Consider the following 27,809-nt stretch of genomic DNA (forward strand, 5'->3'; position numbering starts at 1 on the left):
TTATTCGCTCTGCCGGGAAAACACTAAAGGGCAGAATCCCGAGCGCTTCATAGAAGAGTAGCTGAAACAAACACTAGGCCCGGAGTCATTCTCTCCTATGCTGGTCATTGAGAGGGCCCACTGCGTCCCCACCAGGCAGCATCTCCCTGGCGCATATCCCAGGCCATTAATAATGAGGCTCCTAAATTATCGGAATCGTGACTCAGCTATGGCTTCTGCAAGAAGGAAGGATCCACTCACTATCACTGTCACTATTCCCCGACTACTCCATGATTATTCAGAAGCAGCGCTCCTCCTTCATGGGGATCAAAAAGGGACTACGCACACTAGGCCTAAGCTATTTGGTCCTATTCCCAGCGAAGTTTAGAGTAGTGGATGGGGACAGAACGCACTTCTTTATGACATTGGAGGAGGCTGACCGTTGGCTGGATAGTCACCAGCGCAGAGACCCTCCCCGCAGCAGCCCACCTAGGCAAAGTACTCACCCAGTCGGTTGACTGGGTGAGTCGGCAGTCTCTAACTCGAGAGCCGGGGTTACAAGAATACATGATAACCCCAGACAAGGCATAATAACCAGTTATCGAACTGTGGCCAGTTGGTCATCACAGCAGCCACAAAAGCGTATTAGCTCCTGGCGCTGTCCACAAAGACTGTTAACATATTAATATATAAAGTTGTTCATAAGGACTATTAACACATTAAGAGCAGGACTGTTACCAATGCTACTACAAGAGCACAACAATGCCTAGCACAACCCAGGGGGCCCATTAGCATATAGGCTACACGGAAAGTTTTAAGCAGCCCCCCCTCCGATACTGCTACGACTGTCATGGGGCTCCCTTTGATATAGCAGGGGGATATAGCAGTAGCATTCAGGACCTGTGCAGAAAGGCATATACAATTAAACTCTGCTTCATGCTACCCTTGTATCCCTGAAGAGCACGTCCACGTGGCACAGCTCTCTAATGGACAGGACTCAAGGTAGAACTGGTAATAATAAAGAGCGGCGCTTGAATATCAGTCCATATACTACATTTTGGCTTGAAGGGGTGACTGAATTGATAACATCGGCAATAGACCATCGTGGTAGAGGTCGGCAGCGATCTCCACTCCTACTTCACCAACGGCACCTCCGCTGACATCCCCCTCCAGAAGAAGTTACCTTCGTTTGGGGTACAGGCTCAACCATGTTTGGTGGGTGGGCAGGGTGGGCAGAAGGTTTGTTGGGGACTACAGTTGTTTTGATTTTTCTTTATATATGCTTTTTCTTTCTACTCTTTACTGTCAAGGTGTACACAGATCCCAACCTATATGTTAGTATAATATGCAGAGTTGATATGCTGATTTTAATCTACATGATAATACAATATGCAAAGTGCAAAAATTGTTTCTTGGAACACTAGGGGCCTCAACTGCAAGTTCAAAAGGGCCCTCATGTTTGACTTTGTTAAGAAATACCATCCCTCTATACTAATGCTGCAGGCTCACTGGCCAAAAATTGCTATGTCTCAAATGACATTGGGTGGAGCTTGCCTACCATGCACCTTTCTCAACACGTGCCTGGGGAGTCTCCCTTCTGGTTCAGAAGTTTGTACCGACTTCTATGGCACTTCTATTTGCACTGCAAAATCAACAATCAACCACTAAGCCTAACCAATATATATTGTCCTCCACCCTTTTCATTAGCAGTACTGGAACACATATACAAAATCCTGGCTTCCCTATCAGCGGCACCCTTATGAATTATGGGGGATTTTTTCACTTTTAAGCTGTCAGTAAGTATGCACATTATGTCTGAGCACAGTGACATCTACAGGTCATTTGTATAAACACCACATATTCCCCCTATAGTAGGAAAGCATTTGGACAACTATAATAACAGCAACAATTAAACAGTATGCATTTTAAAATAATATTATACATTCTTCACATAACAAAGTCCTTGGTCCATGCAGGTAGTTTTCTGATTCTCTCAGTACGCCTTATAGGTTCACTTTCTTCAGGCCTATTGCAGTTGACATCAGGCGTAGGAAAATATCCTTCATCAAATGGAGCTTCTCCAAAGTCATATCTAACAGGAGCAAGAAGACTTGCATTCCATATGCGTCCATCAGACAGTTCATATGTGTATGGTACTCGCTGGCGTCTCACTTCAAGTGGTGTAGTAAATTGATTGTCCTTGTTTCAGTATTCCTGGTTTCTTAATTCTGACTAAAGATCCAGGCTGAAAGTGTACTTCTCTGGTACCACGTTTTCTGTCAGTATAAGCCTGCATTTGGCTTGTTGACGTTTCACAATGTCAGCAGTAGATGATTTTGTAGGCACAGTATTTTTTGGAAGTTTGATGTCTGCAACATGTAACTTGTGTCTACCATGTAATAATTCAGCAGGAGATGATTGGGTTGTTGCATGGCACGTTGCTCTGTAGTTATGTAGGAACTCTGTTGTAAATACTTTCCAAGATTTCCCAGTAAGATTTGCTGTCTGTAGTGCTTCTTTCAGACTTCTGTTGAATCTCTCGATTTCTCAGTTTGCTTGTGGGTAATACACTACAGATTTCCTATGCACAATATTCCTCTCTCTCAGAAGCAGTACCGTTCGTTGAGGGGGGCGGGCCCTGGTGCGTGACGCGCAGCCGGGCCCCGCCCCCCACCGTACGGCCGCATTTGGCCGAGTTTTCAATGGCAAACGGACTGCCCCTGAGGGGGTGCGGGCCCTGGCCCGCTCGCACCCCCTGCTCCCCCGGTAGTTCCGCCACTGCTCAGAAGGGATTCAAACTCATGCGAGACAAACTGTGGTCCGTTGTCTGATCCTGCTCTAGGAGCAGTCTCTCTCTAATGCGAGGTGAGTTTGTTTTTTCCACTATTTGGGCTCTTAGCATTTCATCTGTTAGAGTCCCAAACTCACAGTTAACAACCAGCTCTCTCAAAGCTGCTACAAACTGTTCTGTGGATTCACCATTACGCTGTCCACGTTGGCGGAATTTATATCTTTCAGCAACCACATTTACTCTTGGCACGAAAAAGTTCTTTATAGCAGTAAGAGCAGTTTCATAAGTATCATCATGTAATGGTAATGTATAGAATATACGCTGTCCCTCTGCTCCCAGGCAGTGAATAAGTAAAGCACGCTTTCTAGCAGCAGAAATCTCGCCTTGGTCAGCAGCAATTATCTACCGAGGGCCTTCTCCAATCACTCCCTGCTATCAGTGAAACTCCTGCCTAGCTCCAGAAGCAAGCTGGACTCCTGGAGACTGAACCCTTTATGGCTCTGTCATCCCAAAGTCAGAGACCGTTCCCAGGAGGAATATATTAGTTACTGGACTACCAACCAAAATACTGCTTCACAAGCCATTTTTTGGGGGGCTTCTAAAGCTGTGGCCCGGGGTGTCCTGATAAGCGAAATCTCAGCTGCCCGAGCTGTAAGTAAGGAGGAGGTAGAGGAGTCGAGCAGGTCCTTCTAATGGCCAAGAGCAGATACAAGATGGACCAGACAGAGAGTAATCATGTGCTCCTAACGCAGGCCCAAAGGAACCTTGAAATAGCCCAAACTAAGCTGACCAAGCAAAGACTTCTGTACTCTAACCAGAGGGCATTTGACCACGGCGATAAGGCTTGTTAGCCCACTTAGCCACCATCAGAGATACTCAAACCTTAATACCAAGAATCAGAGATGTAAGAGGTGACCTTGTAAACAGCCCCCAAGATATTTTAAACAGCTTTACTAATTTTGATAAAAACCTCTATTGTTCAAAGACCACTTATACAGAGGCGCAATTGGCGGAATTTTTGAACTCCATCACATTTCCCAAATTGACACCTGATGAATCTAACTACCTCAACCAGCCTATCACTAAACTTGAAGTAGCGGAAGCAATTGCCTCACTACCAACAGGCAAAACCCCTGGGGTGGACGGGTTCCCGATGGCCTGGTATAATTTGTAAGGTAATCCTCTCATTCATCCCGTATCCCGTATAGGAGATTAACAGACTATACCTCCTGTCCGGCAACAATCACAACCCCCTATAGAGCTTGGACGGCCGCTTGCAAAGCTCTGGGACACCCCCAGTCTATACTATCTCCCTTTCTGTCTCTATGGAAAAAATCCCACCTACAACACCTTAAGGGTCTTCAAGACTTCCACTACTGGGCGTTAATGGGAATTAAGATGACCTCCTGGTAGACAACATCTTCCTCTCTTATACGCAATTATGAGCTAAAGTTGGAGACCGTGCCGTACAATTGCTCCGGTATTTACAACTGCGGCATGCCTTTCAGCCTCAATTCTGCTCTCTCAATGTGGATTATAAAACCCCCTCAGTAGAACTTATTCTGCGAGATCCCCAAGCCAAAAAGCTAACATCTCGTCTTTATCGAGCCCTCCTTGTCTCTACCCCCCCCCCACCTTTTGCCAGAGCAAAGTCCAAATGGCAGCAAACACTTCCAACACTTGCAGATGAGAACTGGGAGGAAGTCACAGATACACTATATAGCGACCAAATCTCTATTAGGGACAAAATGGTCCAATTTAAATGTATCCACCAGACCTATTTTACTCCATTGATACTTCAAAAGATGGGAGACAGACCACCGGCCGACTGCCCCAGAAGTCAAACACCAAATGCTTCCTTTCTCCACCTGGCTTGGGAATGTCCTCCTATACAACACTACTGGAGAAATATAACTCTAATACCTTGAAAATAATCTGGACTTTCCGAACCTATGCACTCCAGAAATGTGCCTTTTGGGGCTGATAGAAAACTGATCCCCAGTGAATAAAACTAGATCTCTAGCCAGGTTCCTGCTATTCTATGACAAAAAGCTGATAGTCATGCACTGGACTGGAGGCACGGCACCTGCAACTGCTCAATGGGTCAATTTGATCAATAAACTTCTACCTGCGATCACACTAACTTACGAAGGAAGGGGTTGCCCATCGAAATTCGAAAAGATATGGACTCCTTGGTTGGATATCCATGCAATCGAGGCCTCTAATCAACCAACTAATTAATCAGTTAAGTATCAGTAATGTGATGTCAGCTCCTAACATTTGCAAATCAATAGTATCTAGATGTTAGAATGGACTTATTTTACATGTATCAAAATACATGCTTGTGCATCCCATGCTATATGACAAGAAGGTATAGTGTACACCTCTCTCTCCTTCTTCTTCTTGCTATTGTTTTAAATGCAATAAAATTAAATAAATAAAACTTAAAAAAAAAAACAAAAAAAAAAACAATTGTATCTCCTATGAATCCCCAGTGCATCTGAACCAATGCGGATGTGGCTGGACGGCATGCCGCCCCCCTAAAATTCTGTCACCCTAGGCCCGGGCCTTTGTGGCCTTTCCAGAAATCTGTCCGTAAAGCCACTGATCACTATTTATAAAGTTATGTTCAGGGATGGGCAAATTTTTTCACCTTGTTTTGCCGCAAAAATGATGCCCATAGACTTGTAACTTGTATGGCGGCGCGCATTAAAAAAACAATTAGCAAAATTTCGCCGTACATCAAAGAATTTTCAACGCCCATAGACTTTAATGGGCGTTGGCGTCATTTCGCTGGCGGGTGGAATTTTTGGCGAAGCAAATGGGTGAAATTCGCCCAAGCCGAGTTATGTTCACTATATATAAATATATAAGGGTCAATAAAAAGAAATAGAGAAAATACACAATAGACCAAACTAATAAAGGGAATGGAAGGGTTCAGTTATATGGAAAGGCTGAGCAAGTTGGGGTTGGTTACACTAGAGAAGAGGCAGTATGTGATCAATATATATAAATATATAAGGATCAATAAATAGAAATAGAGAAAGTACACAATAGAACAATTAAACTGATAAAGGGAATAGAAGGGTTCAGTTATGGAGAAAGACTGATCAAGTTGGGATTGGTTACACTGGAGAAGAGGCAATTAAGGGGGATATGATCACTATATATAATGATATATTCACCAATAGTTTCTTCCCACAGCCATAAGGGAGCCAATCAGATTACTTAAGCTTGGAAGCTTAATGAAGCAGCTTTACTGGCATATACAGGGTCGGATTTACATAGCAGACACCCCTAGGCCTGCTGCCGTTCGTCACCCCATCCCCTCCCTTTTATTTGTGCAAATTTTCATTGGGACCGGAGCAATGGGGATTGGCGCATGGGAAATTTAAAAAACGTATCTCCTGTGCATCCCCAGTGTTTCTGAACCAATGTGGGTGTGGTTGGGCAGCATGCTGCATGCTGCTGTGGTTGGGCAGCATGCTGCCCCCAGCATGCTGCCCCCAGGCCTTGGTGGCCTTTCCACAAATCCGGGCCTGGGCATATACAGTAGATAGCTGCAAAGAAATGCTGGGTGCCTTTTTAAAAAAGGTTATTGAAATTAACTCTTAGTACAAAGTTGACCCAGGGAATGGTCCAGTTGCCCTCAGAGGCAGGATGGACTTTTTCAAAAGGTGGCAACCCTACCCTCGACAGCAAAATAATAAAAAGTAACAATAAAGGCTATAATATAGATTTAGCTTCAATCTTGTGTGTTTATTAAGCAACACGTTTTGAGCTTAACAGGCCCTTTGTCAAGTTTAAATCACATACATTGGTACAGAAATGTAACAAATGTTACAGGAAGTGACATAGTATTAGTTAAACCCTTATTGTGAATCTTCACATTTGAGTCCAATGTCATATAGTCCATCCACATACAGCTTACCTGTAATAACCTGTAGAAACCAAAGGGAACTGATGCTTTAACCAGGACCCACCCATACACAATTCCATGAGAAAACCTTATTACCAATAGGAAAAAAAGACATGGCCATACATTACCATTAACCATATTCATATTCTTTCAAATAGTAATCATTGCAATAGTGAACTAGGGAATTCCATTTAAAATCTCTAAACATAAAGATAAAAATATGAGATCAATATCCAATATGTACTTATAGGAAAACATTTTGACCACTGCTTCTGCGTCTAAGTGGCAGATTTACAAAAGGGCAAAGTGGTCGTCACAAGTTAAAATTCGCCAGAAATCCCATCCACAGGACAAATCGCCAGTTTACTAACAAGCGTAGAGAACAATTCCTTAGGAAAGAGACCGTCGCTAGCATAGTTTCTCTCCCTATCACCAGACGAATTTTCACTCAGTCGAACTATCGTTACTCGACTAATTCACTAAAGTGAGAATTTTACAGAGCGTTACCTCTTTCGCCAGAGTTTCCTTTGCCACCTTAGATCTGGCGAACTGATAAGATGAAGCTACATCCGCCTCAATCTTATGTCAGTGACATCATATCCTGTATGCCGAAAAGTCTTAAAAGTTCTAAAGAACACTGGCGTTTTTTCATATTTTAAATCAGGATTGCCTTCAAAAGTTCTAACTATTATAGATTTTTGTGTTAACGTTTTTTTTCCAACCATTTGAAGCTCATACCACATTTGTTTTGGTGTGTGCTCTTCTCTCGGGCATTAGAGGATCTCTTTTGTGTTTATTTTGCTTCCTTGGACATTTGTAATAATAAGTGGCTGTCAGGACCACTCAGCGTGTCCGTCTTCTCCAGTGTCGCATCCAAGATGGCGGCGCCCATAGCCAACAATGTGGGGAACAGCGACACCGGTGCGATGACGTCACGTGCCCGGCATGAAAATTCAAGATAAAAGCTCTTCCAGGTCAAGGGGTCAATTTCGATGATAGGATTTTGTTACTACATACCTGGGTGTTCTGTTATTCGTGCTGATGTGTTTCTTGGACTTTGACCTTACCTAAATCTCGACCTTGATCCTATTCTGAATGCCTCTTGAACTCTTGCCTGATCCTGACTACGTTTATGCCTGACCCCTATTCAGATACCGCGAACTTGGACTTGAACCCTAAAGCTTCCTCCTTGGTCCACACTCCACCCGCTGGGAGCAGATAGGCCCCCTGACAGTGGCCACTTCAAGCATTTGTACCAACATTTTTAATAAAGATATATTTATGACCTATATGTACTCAACCTATTCAAATTGATCTAATTGTAAGAGTATTAACGAAGTTTCACTAGGCAGAAATAAATGGTAGCGAAAGTTCGGTATGAAATGCTCGCGCATTAACACTAGCGAAACTTTGCCAGCGTTCAGCAACAGTGATGCCCTCACATGTTCACATTCAAGGCTTTGCTAGGGCTGTACCTCTTCTCTTGAATTCTCCCAAATTCTGTCCTAAGTTTTCCCAATCTCTCTGCCTTCAAAAGATCTCTTACACCCATTCCTTTAGAGAAGCTTCCCCTCATCTAATTTAGTGTAACTTTAGTGAGCACCATATACTGCTAAATTCAATCCCCAGTGTTTTGCAATCTGTCACCTTGCCAACTCTCAATCATGCCCATCCTCACACCTTATGTCTCAACCCCTTCTCCTTTTAGATTGTAAGCTCATTTGGGCAGGGCCTCTTTACGTCTTGCATTAACTATTGGTTGTTTTTGTATGTACAGTAATTCTGTATGTTCAGTGTATACACCATTTATTGTACATGGCTGTGGAATATGTTGGGGCTTTATAAATAAATCAATTATTACAATAATATTGATGGCAGAATTGTCCTAGATGTGTAAAGGAAAACCACTGGCTCTAACATACTACATGCTACCAGTGCACTTCGGGATCCTTTAATGAAAGGCATACCAGCAGGTCCGTTTTTAAGGAGGAAACTGAATTGTTGAGAATTTCATAGACTGATTTGAAAAAGACGTTGACAGATAGAGCTTTAAAGCCACACACAAACAGAAGGAATAAAGAAAGAGAATGAGAATGCTCACTGGTCATGATTTAAGATCTGTCCTCCCAGAAGGAGCTCTTATGACATCAAAGAGAAATTTAGGAGACATTACATCATAATCATTTTCAGGGTTATATCGGCATAAGGAACAAAGAACTGGGGAGCCATCATGTGGCCTCTGCAAAGTATGTTCCTATATGGTAAAAAACCTATACTTTTGAGAATCAAAATAGTGACTGCAGAGTCCTGATTATCTATATTCACATGTTAAGTAATCTGCTTACTTTACTGTAAAAAAAAAAAATGGGCGGGTACCTGTGCGGGTCTGGAGCAATAAATCGGGAGATTTATGAAACATGAGAGTAAGATGAAATAGGAAGAGTGATACCCCCCTCTTCTGTGGGACGTTGTGGGTGATTACACATACACATGTAACCCCCAAATTGTCCAAAACTATTATTTTATTTCGCAAAAGTTTGCTTTTAACTAAGGCCCATGTAAATGGAGAAAGTAAAGTAGAGACATTTCCTGGGATCTATTTTTCCTAAAAGGCAGCAATGCTGAGAACTATAGTGGCTCCCATTAGAATAACACAGCATTTTGTCTCAGATATCACAGATTCAGAGGGATAGGGTTTAGAAAAAAATACTACTGAGCACAAACCGATAGCAGAGAAAAGGTGATCTTTATTAATGAAAAATATTGCAGAGTCTTAGAACATACAAATTAAAAGTCATTATTTTCAGATAATATGTAGTCTCCACAGTGTCTGTTATTATACTTCATCTTTCATCTCTTCATATGGGAGAACTCCAAGTGCTGCTGGTATTTGGGTAAATTTCTGCCAATATACAGAAGGTCTCTTCCAGGAACCCATTATCTGGGGAAAGAATACAACAGTTACTTTATAGTAATGTAACTACCCCCCCCCCCACCCTGTCTATAAGTGATGTTAGCAGTCAATTCGGGTGTGGGCATACTTTTAATGGGCCTGAGGGGCTGTGAGCCCCACCCCCACACCTACAGTAGTTCAGCCACTGTAACTTTAATATACATGGTCCATAAATCTCATCCCACAAGTACAATGAATCAGTATCAACATGTTAAAGGAAACGCATCATTCTATAATAATTCTTACTCTTATAATAATTCTTTTTACTCACATGTCAAAGCCTAGAAGGCCTTATCCATTAGTGAAACAACTGAATCGTCCTGCTAGGTGCTCCACCATCTTGTTTGGGGTCTTCCAGAATCTTTTTGGGCATCCTCTTCATTTCCTATTCATGTTTAGCTGCAAAACAGTTCTACCTAGTAGGTCGATGAATACCTGACACTTCTTACCTGAGGCTCAGAAGGGTTGAGACAGGGCAGATCACACCACTCCCATGACATTATTTATGCATATATTTTACATATCATAACAAGTACCCCCTGTACTAGATCATATAGTAGACAAAAGTCCAGTAAATGGACCAGAGCAGGTAGCAGGCACAGATAACTAGAATAACTCTACAGGGCATGGACTGCCTTTCCTTGTGCCTCTTAATAAGGACATACACTTTTAAAGAAAATCTTTTAAGTCATAGGCTGGAGACAATTCAAGATAGGAAATGTATATGCATTTATCAAAAATTTCCAAAAATAGTGTATAATCATTAGTGCCCTTTTCTCACTTACCGTCCTGCTGAGGGAAATGCAATGTCTCTGATGGCATATAATGGAAAGGCTGGTGACTTTATATATTATATATATATTATATTAAATATTAAATTATATTGATGGTAATGCAGGGGCAGGAGTTACGGTCAGGTCTCCAATGCCAAACACAATGCAGGACACACAAGACACTTTTTCCTGCATTGTAAATAACCCCTATGTCTTGCCCTCAATATTCTAATGGCATTCATTATTGGGCAGGACGTATAAGTTAATAAGCTTAATATTGTCAGCAGTTTTTATTAATGTTATAAATTCCATTTGCTCATCCAGAGAAGCTGTTAGATGAAGTTTGTGATGTCAATAGAGGGGAACCGCTGGTGGCTTGTGACTGGCCAAAGACTGAAAATTAGCCAGTCACAGGCCACTAGCTATGTCCACCCCTATCCCCCCCTCTAGTGATATCACAAATGATAATAAGGCCTGGGGGAACAGGCTGTGCTTTATAAGACCTGGGGGAACAGGCTGTGCTTTATAAGACCTGGGGGGGACAGGCTGTGCTTTATAAGACCTGGGGGGAACAGGTTGTGCTTTATAAGACCTGGGGGGAACAGGCTGTGCTTTATAAGACCTGGGGGAACAGGTTGTGCTTTATAATACCTGGGGGAAGAGACTGTGCTTTATAAGACCTGGGGGAACAGGCTGTGCTTTATAAGACCTGGGGGAACAGGTTGTGCTTTATAAGACCTGGGGGAAGAGACTGTGCTTTATAAGACCTGGGGGAACAGGCTGTGCTTTATAAGACCTGGGGGAACAGGTTGTGCTTTATAAGACCTGGGGGGAACAGGCTGTGCTTTATAAGACCTGGGGGGAACAGGTTGTGCTTTATAAGACCTGGGGGGAACAGGCTATGCTTTATAAGACCTGGGGGGAACAGGTTGTGCTTTATAAGACCTGGGGGGAACAGGCTATGCTTTATAAGACCTGGGGGAACAGGTTGTGCTTTATAAGACCTGAGGGGAACAGGCTGTGCTTTATAAGACCTGGGGGGAACAGGTTGTGCTTTATAAGACCTGGGGGGAACAGGCTATGCTTTATAAGACCTGGGGGAACAGGTTGTGCTTTATAAGACCTGGGGGGAACAGGCTGTGCTTTATAAGACCTGGGGGAACAGGTTGTGCTTTATAAGACCTGGGGGGAACAGGCTATGCTTTATAAGACCTGGGGGGAACAGGTTGTGCTTTATAAGACCTGGGGGGAACAGGCTATGCTTGGTAAGGGATATAAATGGATGGGTAGTTGAGCATGTAGTCTGTGATGTCAGTAGAGGGGAACCGCTGGTGGCTTGTGACTGGCCACAGATTACAAATTAGCCAGTCACAAACCACTAGCTATGCCCACCCCTATCCCCCCCTCTGATGACATTACAGATAATGATAAAGCCTGGAGGTCACAGACTGTGCTTATGGGAATGGTTACCATGGGAAGATGGGGTAGTATAACAAGGGAAGATGGGGGGAATTTTTTTTGTTTTTTTTTGTTTTTGTTTTTTAACTTAAAAAGTATAAAACTATGAACATGAAAAACAAAGCTGCATAAGTTGGTATTGGCACTGAAAGCACTTGGGATAATAAATGCAGCTGTAAGTGCTTTCTATGGTGATGTCGGCCACAGTGCTAATAACCTGCAAGATGTTGTATTTCGGGGAGAAGATCCTCTTTGGGTGTTGGAATTATAAGGTAGAGCTGGACAGTAAGATGGTAATTACAGTATTTGCTCACCTTGCTTGTTGCCATTATACATTACCCGATGTTGCAGGATGAAGCGGTGGAGGTGCTAGTGGTGTCATGGTGGTATGTTGCACGGCTTTTTTGACGCATTATTCCAGCCAGCTCGGGTCCACGTAATTGAACTTCTTGAGCATGCGGGTCTCGCTCGGGTTCTCTTTCGGGAACGAGATGTCTTTTTTGACGAGACCCTTAGCTGGTTTCTATGAGAAATAATAAAAATACATGGTCATACAATAATTATTCCCTTTGGCCATGGTGATATGTAGACATTGTAAATTGCTATTAGTGTATAAAAGCAAGAGAGGAGCTCCTGTTTCATTTTAACAGACTGATCCCCTGAGCCCTCCCCAAAAAAGTTTTGTGTTTTGTCAGAACACATACAATGTAAAACTACTGCAAATAGGATTAGAAAATCAAATGGTGCAGAACATAAAAGGACTCTGGAGCCAGTACAAGAATAGACAGAAAGGTGACTGCTCTGATTCACTCTGAGTGTGGGCATGGGTGGTACTATTTCCCTTCTGGGTAAATGTGATCATATTACAGTTATTACTTACAGGTTTTATGGGAGACTCCAGTTTTCTCTTCTTTACTCTCTTCCATTTGAGAGTGGAAAAGAAAGGGTGATGCCGGATGTTGCCATTCACCCCAAGGCGTTGGTCGGCCTCCTTCTTCAAGAGCTAAAGTAAATGATGGAGAGTTATTTAAAATATTCCATCTATGTTTCTACCTTCCATTCAGTAAAACAATTATATGTATACAATTATGTTATTGTTCCCAGGTTATGACTTGTGACCTTGGTTGGTATCCGGAATATCATAAAGTACCAGAAAAGCTCTGCGGGTAAGGACCCAGCAAATAAAATTTGGCAAAAACCAACAGAGATCTAAGCTGTCCATAATGGTCCTCTTTAAAAACCTCTTATTCTAGCCCTACTACATCACCTACTACTAAACTTTGCTCTTACACTATCCCCTTACTTATGAATCTCTTCCTAGCGTGACCTTTTTCTGCAGACTTCACCCCAGGCTCTAATGCACTTCATTCCTGCAACACTTGATAGAGAAGCTCTTGCCTAGAAACTATACCAGTGAGGGTCATCTAACTTATACAAATGGCCACAGATTGTCAACATACCTCCATCAACTAAATACCAAAAAATCATTCTGTTATATCGAAAACAAAGAGAATCTTTGTAAGTTTATCTTTATAGAAGCATTTACTTAATGTTCATTCTGATTTTACTAACCTGCTCTATGAGGTCCCGCAGGGTGGTAGAAAGGGAATCTGGATACTCAGGCTCTCCGTTGATAATGGTTTCTGCCTGTTGTTCCAGGGTTCCCTTCGGCGAGAACGGTAATTTACCGGTGGCCATTTCATACAAGATGACGCCGAATGACCACCAGTCAGCTCCAGCGTCATAATCCTCCTCTGATAAAACCTTGAATACAAATAACAGATTAGTTATGAAAAGTTCTCATACAAAGAACCCTGATTACCATATAGGTATGGAGAATGGGTCAACCAATGATTGAATGAAGGCTAACAAAGTAGATATAAAAATGTCATTATCCAGGATGGCTCAAGGATTAGGTGACTCAGGCAGTCCCGTAGGCTCAGGGTTTTATTTGGGTAAGTGACATAACACATCAACGTCACTTTGTGATTTCTAACTGTATAGGAGCTGAGATTCTCACCTGTGGTGCTGTGTAGCCTGGTGTTCCATAATAGCCACACCGCGTCTTCTCTCCATACATACGGGTGCAGACAAGGCCAAAATCACAGATCTTTATGTGGCCCTGGTCATCCACCAATATGTTCTCCGGCTTGAGGTCTCTGTAAGATACATCCAGTACACATTTAATAATAGAATGGTGTCCAGAAACACAACTGTGTATAAATAGAGAAGGATTTGGGAGAGCACTGTTCCTTACCTATGAACGATCCCATTCTTGTGCAGGAACTTTATACCCACCACTATTTCTGAAGCATAGAACCTTAATAAAAAGAAAATACAAATCAATCTGTAGTCCTGCTCAAGTCGCATGTTACTTACAATACTGTGCAACAGTCCCCTATACCATTTCATATGTGCTTGAGCAGTGTGTCCCTGCTGTCATGGGCATCCATATATAGGGGCAATTGTACTTTATAATAAAGGATATTCTCTTGCCATATGTATACATATATTGTTTTGTTCTTTTTTATATAAACACGTTTCTTAACATTACCATTAAGAACCTGTAATAAGCTTGTCAAAGGCTCACATTTTATGGTCAGCACCCCTTCAAATAATGGACCATGCCAATGCCTATTCTACTGCTCAGAGCAGCAGTCCGGATTTAGCTCCACCCCTTCCCTCTGTGAGATGCTTTCTGCTCTTCAACTGTGTGAGGAATGAGAGAATCAGGGTCGAGAATCTTCTTCTGATGAAGCAGCTTCTTTCCCAGGGCAGAGGAGTGTGAATCTGTTGTGTTAAGCTTAGAGTGTGAATGCCAGTGTGTGTGTGTGTGTGTGTCTGTGTAAAATAAGCTGTGAGTGTTAACTGTGTTTAAGAAGGTCTGACAGACTGTGTGTGTGAGTTATAGAGACTATAATGAACCTGTGTGTGTGTGTGTATAGTTGTGTATCTATAACCATTCTCTCAGTGCATTTGTCACATTTGTTCCTTGTCCTGCTGCTCCATTGAATCCCCCACCTATCCATGTCCTCACTCTATTCACTGTCCTCTTTTACCCTTTCCCTTCTCATTCTGCTGAGTTACCTCCACACTCACCTCCCCATTGCTAATAACCCTCTGCCTCCCTCTATATGTCTGTATAGCTAGAAATATCTATAATATTATAATATATATTTTTGCACCTCACCCCCTCATTGTTTGTTTTTGGATGACTCTTATTGTTTAACCCTTGGGAACAAAGCAGCTTTCCCCTTGACTGAAATAAAATGTATAAACATAGATTCTATGCTAGTGACATTTTGTTGTGCACAACCTCTTCCTGCCGTTGTTACTTTATGTACAGTAGAACCCCTATTTTACATTTTTCAGGGGACCAGAAAAAATGGTGTAAAGTCAGGGAAATGTATTATACATTATATTTGGTGGGACCACAAAAAAATGGTATAAGATATGGAAAAACCTAAAATGAGGGTATGTAAAATGGAGGTGTCACTGTATGTCTCCAGCTGGAACTAGAACTATAGAGGGAATAACATTCTACAAACCGCTGGCTAGTAATTGTGCTAAGAAAATAGAAAAGACCAACTGCTGTCCTGGCAAACAATGAGTTTGTGTCACTAATAGAATGGCAATGCTCTACATGTGCAACAGTTACTAATTTGTATACGTAGAAACGCTTTTGTTAGGTTTGTGTGGAAACCTAAATATGGATACAAGTAATTTGTGTAATATGTTTTCTTCTTTTTCCCCCTGGAAAATTTTCGGAGAACGCCTGTGCCTACGGGGGTACTCCAGTCTCCAGTAGCATGTTACTTATAATATTATGTGACTGAGAGTTATACACTGTATTTTAGGTACTTCTGTCTCAAGCAGCATGCTACTTACAGGATTTGCTCACTGTTCAGATGGCCCCGGGTCTTGATGATGTTCTGCAGAGTGCCGCCACTGACGTACTCCAGGGCTAGCAGGATCAGCGACTGAAAACAGAAAGGAGAAGATGAGGCATAGAAATGGATAGGACAGAAGAGAGAAACTAAATCAAACTAATAACATTCCAGGTTAGAAAGTGCATGATACACTTGTATCAATAGTAGTATGGGTTCCAGTACCTGAGTTTGGAAAGTCGCCATTGCCCGGCATAGGAATGGGCACCTGCTAGCAATCTGGAGAACCGATGCCTCTCTCCTGACATATTTCAAGTCATCCTCCCGCTGCTTCTCGATGATCTTAATAGCAGTCAGTTGGTCCTTGATGGTATATGATGCCAACACCACCTAGAAAATAAGAATGAGAAAGAAGTCTATATTATTGGGTCGCTTATATGGAAATGAGTGACTCTAGCTCCCATGATTTAGAGTTAAATACAAGTATTTGAACAAATGATGAACCATGAAATATTCTGTATTCCCATTTATCCTCATAGCCTCACATTTTTTTACTGACAATAATGTAACAGCCAAAGGTGGTAGTATAGGATAAATTAACTAAGCATAATATAGAAAGTGATATTCAAAGACACTTTGCAATTGGTCTGCTTTTTTAATAGTGTTTTTTTTTTTTGTTCTGCCTCTCTCCAGTCTGTCAATTTAACTACCTCTTTAAAAGGTACATTGAAAAGTCATACGTGTTTCCTGCCTGGGACTGACCATTTTTCTTCAATAGCAATTAAGGTTGGGGGTATCCTTTAGATAAAGGAAAGTATTCTCTACAGCAGATATAGTCCATGTACTTCTACTTTTCAGAGGAGAGTTCACATTTTATCTTTAATTCTCTCATGATTTCTGCCTCCTTTTGGTTTCCTTCCAGATCAGAACAATATATTTTCCCATAGAAGCTCATCAACTTACCTTGCCAAAGCTGCCTTTGCCTAACTCCTTATATAGGCAGTAATTGTTAATGTCTAGGTACGCCGATGCGTCCTCTCTAATCTTCTTCTCTTTTCCTCCTAGGAGATTAGAAAAAAAAAAAAAAGACAATGTGACATTCATTCAATAAATACGCATAAACTGTTTAACAATGTCCTGATATTTAAGTTGCAGTCTTCTTTGTGTCCCATGTTTCATTTATTGCAAGTGTCCCTATTTTGGTGGTATATTCCCAAATCAGTGACTAGGTAGAATATGGAGTCAAGATGGAAAAAACAATCTGTCTGCAGTAGACCCCCGGGCCTTGACCATTTGATTGTAAATTACAGCCCTGTGAGCTCTCCTCCATCTATCCATTGATGCAGTGATCTTAGTGGCATGTCTGGAGTTAATGGAGAGCTAATTATCCATTTCTGCAGTGATATCACAGGCAAGTCTGGGTTTAATTTACCATAAATCACCATACAACCAGTGAAATTTACAATGAATGCACATTGAAAAGTTGATTTGAATTAATGGATCTGTGAGGAGCTGTTTTTGGAGTTAAGCACCCCTTTAAGTCCTACATCAATATCTTTCAAGCTTTGTTCTCCTTACCAGCTGGGTTCTCCTCCGGACTTCTAGATCTTTCCCTTCTAAGAGGATACTGCTTTCGGTTTCCATCTCCGAATCTTCCCACTAAAAAAGAAAAAACACACAAATTGTAACTTTGTGACTCTCTAATCACTAATTTAGTCAGGGACTCATTTATCATTTATGGGTGCAATGTGCAAAATACAAGTACAAAGCGCACTTTAAACTTTGCACCTGCCAGTGCCACACTCTGCACCCTGGGCACAATTGCTCTGGAACTGATGCAGTGATCTACGTGGCATGTCTGGAGTTAACGGAGAAGTAAGTGGCCATTTCTGCAGTGATATCACAGGCAAGTCTGGGTTTAATTTACCATAAATGACCATACAACCAGTGAAATTTGTAATGAGTCCACATTGGAAAGTTGCTTTGAATTATTGGATCTGTGGGGAGCCGTTTTTGGGGTTGAGCAGCCCTTTAAGTCCTACAACAATATCTTTAAAGTATTGTTCTCCTTACCAGCTGGGTTCTCCTCCGGACTTCTAGATCTTTTCCTTCTCAGAGGATACTGCTTTCTTTCTCCGTATCTTTCCACTGAAAAAAAAAAAAAAAATAGTCACTTTGTGACTCTCTAATCACTAATTTAGTCAGGGACTTGTTTATCATTTATATGTGCACTGTGCAAAATACAAGTACAAAGCGCACTTGTTGGTTAAACTTTGCACCTGCCAGTGCCACACTCTGCACCCTGGGCACAATTGCTCTGGAACTAAACACTAAGGGGCACAAGTTTATTCCATTGCCTCTGCCCCCCGGGCTTTTATATATGATCCCTTAAATCTCCAAGTGAGAAAATGTTGCTTCTTACTGGTAAAGCTGGTTGGAAAACTGTCAGTGACAATTTAATCCTGAATTGCATATGACAGGTTGCACCTAAATGTGAGCTCTCCTCCATCTATCCATTGATGCAGTGATCTTAGTGGCATGTCTGGAGTTAATGGAGTGGTAATTGGCCATTTCTGCAGTGATATCACAGGCAAGTCTGGTTTAATTTACCATAAATTACCATACAACCAGTGAAATTTATAATAAATGCACATTAAAAAGTTTATTTGAAATATTGGATCTGTGGGGAACTGTTTTTGAGGGCGAGCACCCCTGTAAGTCCTACATCAATATCTTTCAAGTTTTGTTCTCCTTACCAGCTGGGTTCTCCTCCGGACTTCGAGATCTTTTCCTTCTCAGAGGATACCTCTTTCTACTTCCATCTCCGAATCTTCCCACTAAAAAGAAAAAAAAAACTAATTGTCAATTTGTGACTCTAATCACTAATTTGTTAAGGGATTCATTTATCATTTATGGGTGCAATGTGCAAAATACAAGTACAAAGTGCACTTGTTATTTAAACTTTGCACCTGCCAGTGCCACACTCTGCACCCTGGGCAAAATTGCTCTGGAACTGAACACTAAGGGGCACAAGTTTATTCTCTTGAATCTGATGCCAGGGCTTTTATATATGATCCCTTAAATCTCCAAGTGTGAAAATGTTGCTTCTTACTGGTAAAGCTGGTTGGAAAACTGGTCAGTGACAATTTAATCCTGAGTTGTATATGACAGGTTGCACCTAAATGACAAGCACCAGCTTGAGTCTAAGGGGTACTGCCACCCCAAGCACATTACACCCAACTATCTACTATTAAAAATCATTTAAACACGTATTAGTTTGTTTTTTAATTAAAATGGACTCTATGGGAGATGGCCTTTCCATAATCCAGAGCTTTTTGGATAATCGGTTTCCAGATAATGGATCCCATACATGTATAACACAAGGGGCAGTGGATACAGGTACCCCATCAGAAGCAGTAGAGAACATTATATATAATAAGAGGCTGTGGGCAATGGGACAATAATAATATATAGTAGAAAGCAAGTTACTGCCACCCCAAGAATGTTACATACAGTGAGACCCAGTGGTACATTATATACAGCCAAAGAGAGTTGGCACAGGTACCCCAACCACATCATACTCTGACAGGCAATGGGCACAGACACACTGAAGGAATATTATCCTACATATAGTCATATAGTGGTACCTTATCCATATTAATCAATAAAAGCCAACAGTTATTGGAACTGCAAGTAAATTATACATAGTGAAAAAAAGCTGGCACAGGTATACCAAGCAACAGACACTGGCACCATGAGGGCATTATACCCATTGGAAGGGAGTGCACACTGGTACCCAAAATGTTATATACAGTAAACATATATATAGATACATATAGTACCCTGTATATATAACTATATATATATATAGATGTATCAATTATATTACACCATAAGAGCTAATGGTTGGCACTCCAAGTATACAGTTAAAGACAGTTGGCACTGGTACTCCATGCAAATTATACTCTGACAGCCAACAGATGCTGGCACCATGAGAGCATTGGAAGGGAGAACATACTCATACTCAAAATATGTTGTATACCGTATACATTATATACAGGCACACATATTATCCTACATATAGTCATATAGTGGTGCCTCAACTATATTAAACATGAAAAGTCAAGGGTTCTATGGTGCCAACAGACACTGGCACCAAATAGCAATAGACACATAGGAAGGGATTGCATACTGGTACCCAAAATATGTTGTATACCATAAACTTTATATACAGGTACTCGTAGTTCCCTACATATAGTCATATAATGGTTGTCCAAGCAATTTATGGTGCCAACGGTCACTGGCATCAAAGAGCATTATACACATTGGAAGCAAGTGCTTACTGGTACCTAAAATATGTTGTATGCAGTATACTTTATAATCTGGCTCTCCTAGTACCCTACATATAGTCATTTATTAATTTATAGGACATACACACCCCATGGTTTTTTTTTATATTAAATGAGAGGTGGGGACACCATCTCCCCATGTAAAAGGCTAATCTTTGCATATTCCACAGATGAGTTACAGGATATTTAATTCTATTCTTATAGTGATATTTGTCAAGTATCTTCTACTTACCAGCTGGTTCTTCCACTGGACTCTCACATCTCCTCTTCTTCTTCATTTTCCAAGAAGGATCTTCTTCCTCCTTCTTCTTCTTCTTCTTCATCTTCTTCTTCACTGAAAACTCACTTTCCTGCAAAAAAAAATCTCCTCTCCTAGCACATCTATCTCCAAAATTTCTCTCCATCTCACAAGCTCCTGCTATCTCTGCAAACTGGCTAAATGACAGTTGTGACAGTTGGACCCTGAGAGCTGGTGGCTGAGTGGCATGTGCCAGTTGAGCCTGAGCAGCAGTTTGAAAAGTACATAGAATACAGATTGATCAACCTTTGTTCATCAGAGAATCCTTTCTAAATATAAACTTTGTGGATGAGTAGAACTCTCACAAATACCCAGGAAGAAGCAGGAATCCATTTACCTGCCAATCATTATAGCCATTTGTCCTATATACTGTAGATCTTTATGGTGCATTGCCCTATGAAAATCTCTATTTCACCTGCTCCAGCTGATGGATATTGCAGTCCACCATTTATCTTCCTTCTTCATGTCATGCTTAACCCGATGCAGGCTAGCCCATCTGCAATTCACAAACACTGGATAAAATCGGAGTATATGGTCATAAAAAAGAATATATATAAGGAGGCTTGACAAATGTTTATAAACAATATAAAGACTAGAAAAGTTGTGAAATTAAAAACAAGGGTATCCCAGAGGCACACATGCATGTAATACCTCTACCATGCAAAGAACAACCTTTATAAAGGTATGGGACCGGTTATCCAGAATGCTTGGGACTTTGGGATTTCCAGATAACAGATCTTTCCACAATTTGGAACTAGTCTACTAGAAAATCATGTAAACATTAAATAAACCCAATAGGCTGGTTCTGCTTCCAATAAGGATTAATTATATCTTAGCTGGGATCAAGTATAAGGTACTGTTTTATTATTACAGAGAAAAGGGAAATCATTTGTAAAAATTTTGATTATTTGGATAAAATGGAGTCTATGGGAGATGGCATTTCTGCAATTTGGAGGTTTCTGGATAACAAATCCCATACCTGTATAAATATGATCTGTGAGGATATGGGGGTGCATTAGTAGTGCACATGGCATGGAGAGCTTGCACATCTGAGAAGGCACTTTTAATCCAGAACCATATATACAGGTTTTCCCAGCAACAAATGGTTATCATCCAGATGACCCGGACAGTTTCGAGGAAGGCCATGTTTATTTCACCAAACATTCCATTGAATGTTATAAATTTAAATTATAAGGCAAATACTCAAAGCGGTACTAGGGAGTAATGCTATTAAAGGGGTTAACTTTTAGTATTTTATAGAATGGCTAATGCTTAGCAACTTTTTAGTTGGCCTTAATTTTTTTTTTAATTGTTTGCCTTCTTCTTCTGACTTTTTCCAGCTTTCAGAAGGGGGGTCACTGACCCGTCGAAAAACAAATGCTCTCGAAGGCTATACATTTAGGGGCCGATTCATCAAGCTCGAGTGAAGGATTCGAAGTAAAAAAACTTTGAATTTCGAAGTATTTTTTGGGCTACTTCGACCATCGAATGGGCTACTTCGACCTTCGACTACGACTTCGAATCGAAGGATTCGAACTAAAAATCGTTCCACTATTCGACCATTCGATAGTCGAAGTACTGTCTCTTTAAGAAAAAACTTCGACCCCCTAGTTCGGCAGCTAAAAGCTACCGAAGTCAATATTAGCCTATGGGGAAGGTCCCCATAGGCTTGCCTAAGTTTTTTTCATCGAAGGATATTCCTTCGATCGTTGGATTAAAATCCTTCGAATCGTTCGATTCGAAGGATTTAATCGTTCGATCGAAGGAATAATCCTTCGATCGTACGATCGCAGAATTTGAGCTAAATCCTTCGACTTCGATATTCGAAGTCGAAGGATTTCAATTCCTAGTCGAATATCGAGGGTTAATTAACCCTCGATATTCGACCCTTGATGAATCGGCCCCTTATTGTTATTGCTAATTTTTATTACTCATCTTTATATTCAGACCCTCTCCTATTCATATTCCAGTCTCTCTTCAAATCAGTGCCTGGTTTCTAGGGTAATTTGGACCCTAGGTAAGACTGCAAACTGGAGAGCTGCTGAATATAAAGGTAATTAACTTAAAAACCACAAGAATTAAACATGAAAACCAACACATTGGGCTTTGGACATATATGTATAGACTTGGGTGTTTGGATGGCAAGCTTTATGGTGGAATTTTTGGATAACGTGGGAGAAAGAGAGGCTTGTATGTTTTATGTTATAAACAGGCTTGGAAAAAAGCAGATTTTAGCAACTATCAAATCAGACACATAAAAGTGTTCCCTCCACTAAGCACATCATTTAGAGCTAATCACTATAAATTCCTTAACGTTACCCTTTTTTTTCTGTAACCAAAAAACACCCTGCGCAAGGCTCCTTACAGTTAATTCAGCACATGGATGTTCCGTTCATGATTTCATGATAGTGGTTGTGTGATTGGTTACTGAAACCCTTGCTGGCCCTGATGTACTCTCAACAACCCCATTAACATGAATGAGACCAGTTAGCAACCCTCCAAAATAAACCAGTAATAGAACAAAACATGTATGGGGCAGTTGTCAACGTGCCCCATGCCTGGGCTGAGAAGACAGAGCAGCACTACAGGAGTTAGGCAGCTGCCATGTCTAGTCACATTGTGAGCATGCTCCTGGTCAGCAATCAACATCAGGAACACACAGACAAGATATGATGGGGCCAAAGTATTACATGCAGTTTGGAAATGGGTTCCTTTAAGGGACCTCACATGGGGCAAGCAGCAAGAAACAGGACCAATAAATGCAGCCTGAAACCACAACGTCAGTCAGACTTTTAAACTCTGCAGTCTAGTCACATAGTGCAAGGTAAAAACCCAATAACATGAGTAAATCCCACAAGTTAAACAATATAGACCCAAATACAAAAGTAAATTCTGTATAAAGTGTAATAGTCGCTTTTTACTGCTGAACTGATAAATCCACAGAGGGAATCTTACCTTCCAGCGGTTCCCACACTGGTTGCACACGACAAATGTGGTCATTGGTTCATCAGCACTGCGGGTCTGTACCTGGGGGAGAGCCACAAGTAACAGGACAAATCAGGTGCCTGCCCAGTATACAATTCTGCCTGTAGGGTGCGCTGTGCTCCTGAACTGTGAGTAACCAATCACTTGCATTGGACTGACCAAAGAAAACTACTGAAACTGCTGCAGCAGCGCCTATAACGGCACATACAAGAGCCATGAATATCCTGTAAATGATATCCTTATAAATGGTGCTTAGCGATGTCATTGGTTATAATCAGAGCTTAGTGATGTCATTTCTGTCACATGACTCACTGAAACTTGTGTATTATAATAAATAAAGTTGAAAAATATGAGGTGACTTATAATATCCTTATATTTTACAAGAGGGGGTACTTTATTCACAATATAAACTGCACATAGGGTAAGGCTCTGTACTTAGGGCACTGTGGATGTTACAATTCGGTACAAGGTACATAGTGCAGAGTACCTGTGTGTATGTACAATTCTTTTTCTTGCATTTCCCACAGGTGAACAGGTCACTTTGGGTTCCTCCAGTCTTTCCCATTTGATGCTCCTGAATGGAGGCCTTGGTTATCTCTTTCCTCATCTCCTTCAGCTCATTACTGGCCATTTCCAATGTTGCCTAATGCCTATTCCATAAGAGAAATGGGGTCAATGTTACCTTCCCAGTCCCACTAGGCTCCAATGCCTTCTCTCTACTCCCACTACATGCCAATGTCTCCTTTCCCCTTCCACGAGGCACCAATGCCCTCTCACCACTCCCATTAAGGGTTGAGATCTCATTCCTTCTTGAAACAGAAGCAGTTACCTTGCCACTCCCACGAGGCTCCAATACCTTCTCTCCACTCCCACTAGGTGCCAATGCCTTCTCTATACTACCATCACAATTATGAGACTGAAGGCACCTTCCTCCTTTTAGTGGCACAAGATCACTGACCATTCTCTCCTTTCTCTGGTTCCCAAACTCCCCTTTCACCTCACAGACATGATAGCAATTTGCTCAGGGGTAATGATACCACAGAGCACATTCTTCCGAAGATCCGGGTTCTTGGAATCCTTTAGGTTTGAAATGCGACTCCGGATCCTGTTCTTATACTTCATATCAGTGTTCTGCAGCTCCCGAAACACGAGTGAGAAGAGTCAAGGTTGTAACACTCCCAAGCGAGTCAGTGGGTTTCACAGGCTCGACACAAGAGCTAATGATAACAGATGCCCACCCAAGCCCCTGCCCCCATCAGAAGGATATACTCCTCTATCTGTGCTGCCAAGAGCTCGCAATCTGCCCCAATAGCCACGTGATCTCCTGAAAAACAACCAAGTATCATTAGCTGAACGGAACAAGCAAAATTAAGCTGGACTAAGTTATTTGGGGAGGGATCTTGGGGTCACAGTGAGCCCCTCTATCAATCCCTCAACATGAAATCTACTGCTGATTATATAGTGAATAAAGTAACCCCTATTGTAAAATATAAGGATATTATAAGTCACCGAGGAGTTCCATGAACATTTTATACAGGTCATGGAACTCAGAGGTTACTTCTAATATACTCATATTTTCCAAAAAAGGGGTACTTTGTTTATTATAATACACAAGTTTTAGTGAGTCATGTGACAAAAATGAAATCACTACATAGTGTTAATAATTGATGATATCACTAATCACCGTTTATAAGGATATAATTTACAAGATATTCATGGCTTATGTGTATTATAATAAAACAAGTACCCCTTTTGTATTAGAAGTAACCTAGGAGATCCAAACCTTCAGCCTTGTGCTTTTATATGGTCATGGCATTCCTCAATGACTTATAATATGCTTATTTTACAATAGGGGGTACTTTATTCAATATATATATATATATATATATATATATATATATATATATATATATATATATATATATATATATAAATATATATATATATATATATATAGATAGTGAGGAGATCAGCACACTCATTTTCAGATGAATCAAAAGTGCTTTTATTCAACACAGCTTTGTGTCCCAAAGCTGTGTTGAATAAAAGCACTTTTGATTCATCTGAAAATGAGTGTGCTGATCTCCTCACTATCTACAAATGAACAATTGATCTTGCACCTCAGCTATCATACAAAAATAGAGTGCGGACGCCCACAGGACTTATATATATATATATATATATATATATATGTAACCCGTTCGACACCCCTTTGTCTGTGTTACTCCACGTGTGGCGCTTACCTTATGGCACGGGACAAACCTGAGCCACTCCACAGTGGTATGGGGAGAGACTGGATACTTAGTAGTGCAGTGCCTCCACCTAGTGGGATCCGGGGATGCACCTACGGATGGCCCAACTAGGAATACAGTAATAACACACACAGTATTGGTTAAACTGAATAATGGTTTATCTAAAATAAATGGCCAACTAGTACATGCAGCACTCCTAACCGGTGGCAATAGAGCCTCACTAACTAACTTGCTAGTGTAATCTGTCTAGCTAACTAACGAGTCCTTTAATGTGCTTTAATATAAACAGTCTGTTTATTTTCAGCATTCTTTAGGGTACTGTCCCTTTAAACAGGATACTAAAATCCTCTTTAGAGCTCTCAGGCGAGTCCAGCACATTCAGTCATACAGTGCGATTACCAGCTCCTTTGGATGCTCAGATAGGAATCTCCTGCTGGTTGTTCCTCCAGTCTGGATCTTTCACACTCTCTGTCTTTCCAGGCACAGTATGTGGCTTCCCTGTGCCTGCCCGATCCAAATGAATGCTTTTGGTGCAGCCTCTCAGCTCTCTGGGCCCACCGGCAGCTCTCTGGACTCTTTCTCTGACCACCATGCAGCTCTCTATGCCAGGCTCCCTTCTTTTGCCAGTCTCTGTGACTTCCTTTTCCTGCCAGCCACTCGCTAGCTGCTGTGTCACTTCCTTCCTACTGCACTGAACAGCTGGTTGCTAGGTAACAGCTTACAGCACACCGACACAGGCTCTGTGCTTGATTTCTGCTTACAGGGATTGGCAGAGGGGAGAACGTGCCATCTTTGAGGGGGCTGTGGTCTTTGGCACCTCAATTTTCTTGGAAGAGCTGAAAAAAATTATTTGTTAACACATGAGAGATCCATTGTAATACCCAGAAAGACAAAACAGGCTGCCTATACTGATCCATTAGACCGACACCTTGCCTCACCTTCTCACCCAACAGAAAGCTCCCAGACAGTAGCGATCCTAGAGGGGGGCGGGCCCTGGTGCGTGACGCGCAACCGGGCCCCGCCCCCCTCCGTACGGCCGCATTTGGCCGCATTTTCAGCGGCGAACGGACTGCCGGGGGGCCCTGAGGGGGTGCGGGCCCTGGCCTGCTCACACCCCCTGCTCCCCCGGTAGTTCCGCCACTGCTCCCAGATGTACTTACCCCAGCTCCTTCGAACAGGTGGGTTTCACCTGAAGCTTCTCTTTTCCAGGCTGTTCTGAGCCGTCTGCCAAGGGACAATAAGAAATGGAACCAATGTGGTGGGGCATCTACTTATAGTAACCCCACCCATGGATGCCAGTCCCGAAAGCAACAATATAACCAAACCCTAGAAATTTGTCATTTGGAAGGGTGCGCACTTACCCAGCAACTTTTTCCATGACTTGATAAGAGACTTGGATAGCGTGATGATCTCATTGTTGTTACTTTGCTTCCTCAGCGCATTCACAGACATTCCCACATGGGTGGACTGAAAGAGAGGCAACAAAGGGTCAATGGGAAGCTACAGGTGGCAGGCATAGAATGGCAGGGGTTAAGAGAAAAGGACCACTATTTAGGACTGACAATTTGCTTTGTACCTTCTGGAATTGGGGCGTGTGGCCGGCGCTGGCACTGCCCATGCATCAGTCACACAAACTAAAATATAAATGCACCAAATAACTGCACGTGCCAGTTATAACGGCCAGTGTTTATAAATAATGTGGTGTATCTTATGGGTGATACGTGTGCACAAAGGGATGTGAGTCCTTTTAGACATGTCCCATGCCCTTTCCTGTATAGTAGAGTCACGATCCAATTCTGTAACTCTAGCTACCTCTTGGTTAAGCATCTGCCTAGGATACCCTCTCTGTAAACTTCATAGTCATCTCGTACAAGGATTTTATGTTTATGCATGTGCATGCCTCTATGACAAGGCGGTTTTTCTTTACCGATTGGTCGAAAAACCTATGTATGAACATACCACCCCTTTGTGGGTGGGACTTATTTCTGCAGCTTTATAAGGATGTGAGGTCATTGTAGACATTGTTACTGAGGAGTTACACTACCATATAAAGATACGAGGCTGAAGGCCGAGTGTTTTTATACAGGTCATGGAACTCCGAGGTAACTTCTAATATCCTCATATTTTGCAACTGGGGGTACTTTATTTATTATAATACACAGGTT

The 27,809-nt window shown here is 41.7% G+C and overlaps 2 protein-coding genes across 2 annotated transcripts; both read right to left on the reverse strand.

Moving 5' to 3' along the window:
• Positions 1–11,576: 11,576 nt before the first annotated feature.
• LOC121398751 (protein kinase C delta type-like) lies at positions 11,577–21,135 on the reverse strand. The gene is made up of 12 exons (XM_041577917.1): positions 20,342–21,135; positions 18,517–18,597; positions 17,834–17,908; positions 17,339–17,419; positions 16,724–16,821; positions 15,986–16,150; positions 15,762–15,853; positions 14,131–14,193; positions 13,894–14,032; positions 13,446–13,637; positions 12,754–12,876; positions 11,577–12,396 (listed from the first exon to the last, which is right to left on the reverse strand). Exons 1-12 carry the CDS (start codon positions 20,511–20,513, stop codon positions 12,286–12,288), a joined length of 1,392 nt encoding a protein of 463 aa, XP_041433851.1. The 5' UTR covers positions 20,514–21,135; the 3' UTR covers positions 11,577–12,285.
• A 1,963-nt stretch (positions 21,136–23,098) lies between these two features.
• Positions 23,099–27,508, reverse strand: LOC121399149 (transcription elongation factor A protein 2-like). Its single transcript, XM_041579088.1, has 7 exons — positions 27,485–27,508; positions 27,006–27,144; positions 26,805–26,868; positions 26,406–26,480; positions 24,395–24,554; positions 23,880–24,035; positions 23,099–23,434 (listed from the first exon to the last, which is right to left on the reverse strand). The coding sequence occupies exons 1-7, from the start codon at positions 27,506–27,508 to the stop codon at positions 23,192–23,194; spliced, it is 861 nt and encodes a 286-aa protein (XP_041435022.1). The 3' UTR covers positions 23,099–23,191.
• Between the last annotated feature and the right edge of the window lie 301 nt (positions 27,509–27,809).

Source organism: Xenopus laevis, chromosome 9_10S (genome assembly GCF_017654675.1).
Source record: "Xenopus laevis strain J_2021 chromosome 9_10S, Xenopus_laevis_v10.1, whole genome shotgun sequence".
NCBI classification, from domain to species: domain Eukaryota; kingdom Metazoa; phylum Chordata; class Amphibia; order Anura; family Pipidae; genus Xenopus; species Xenopus laevis.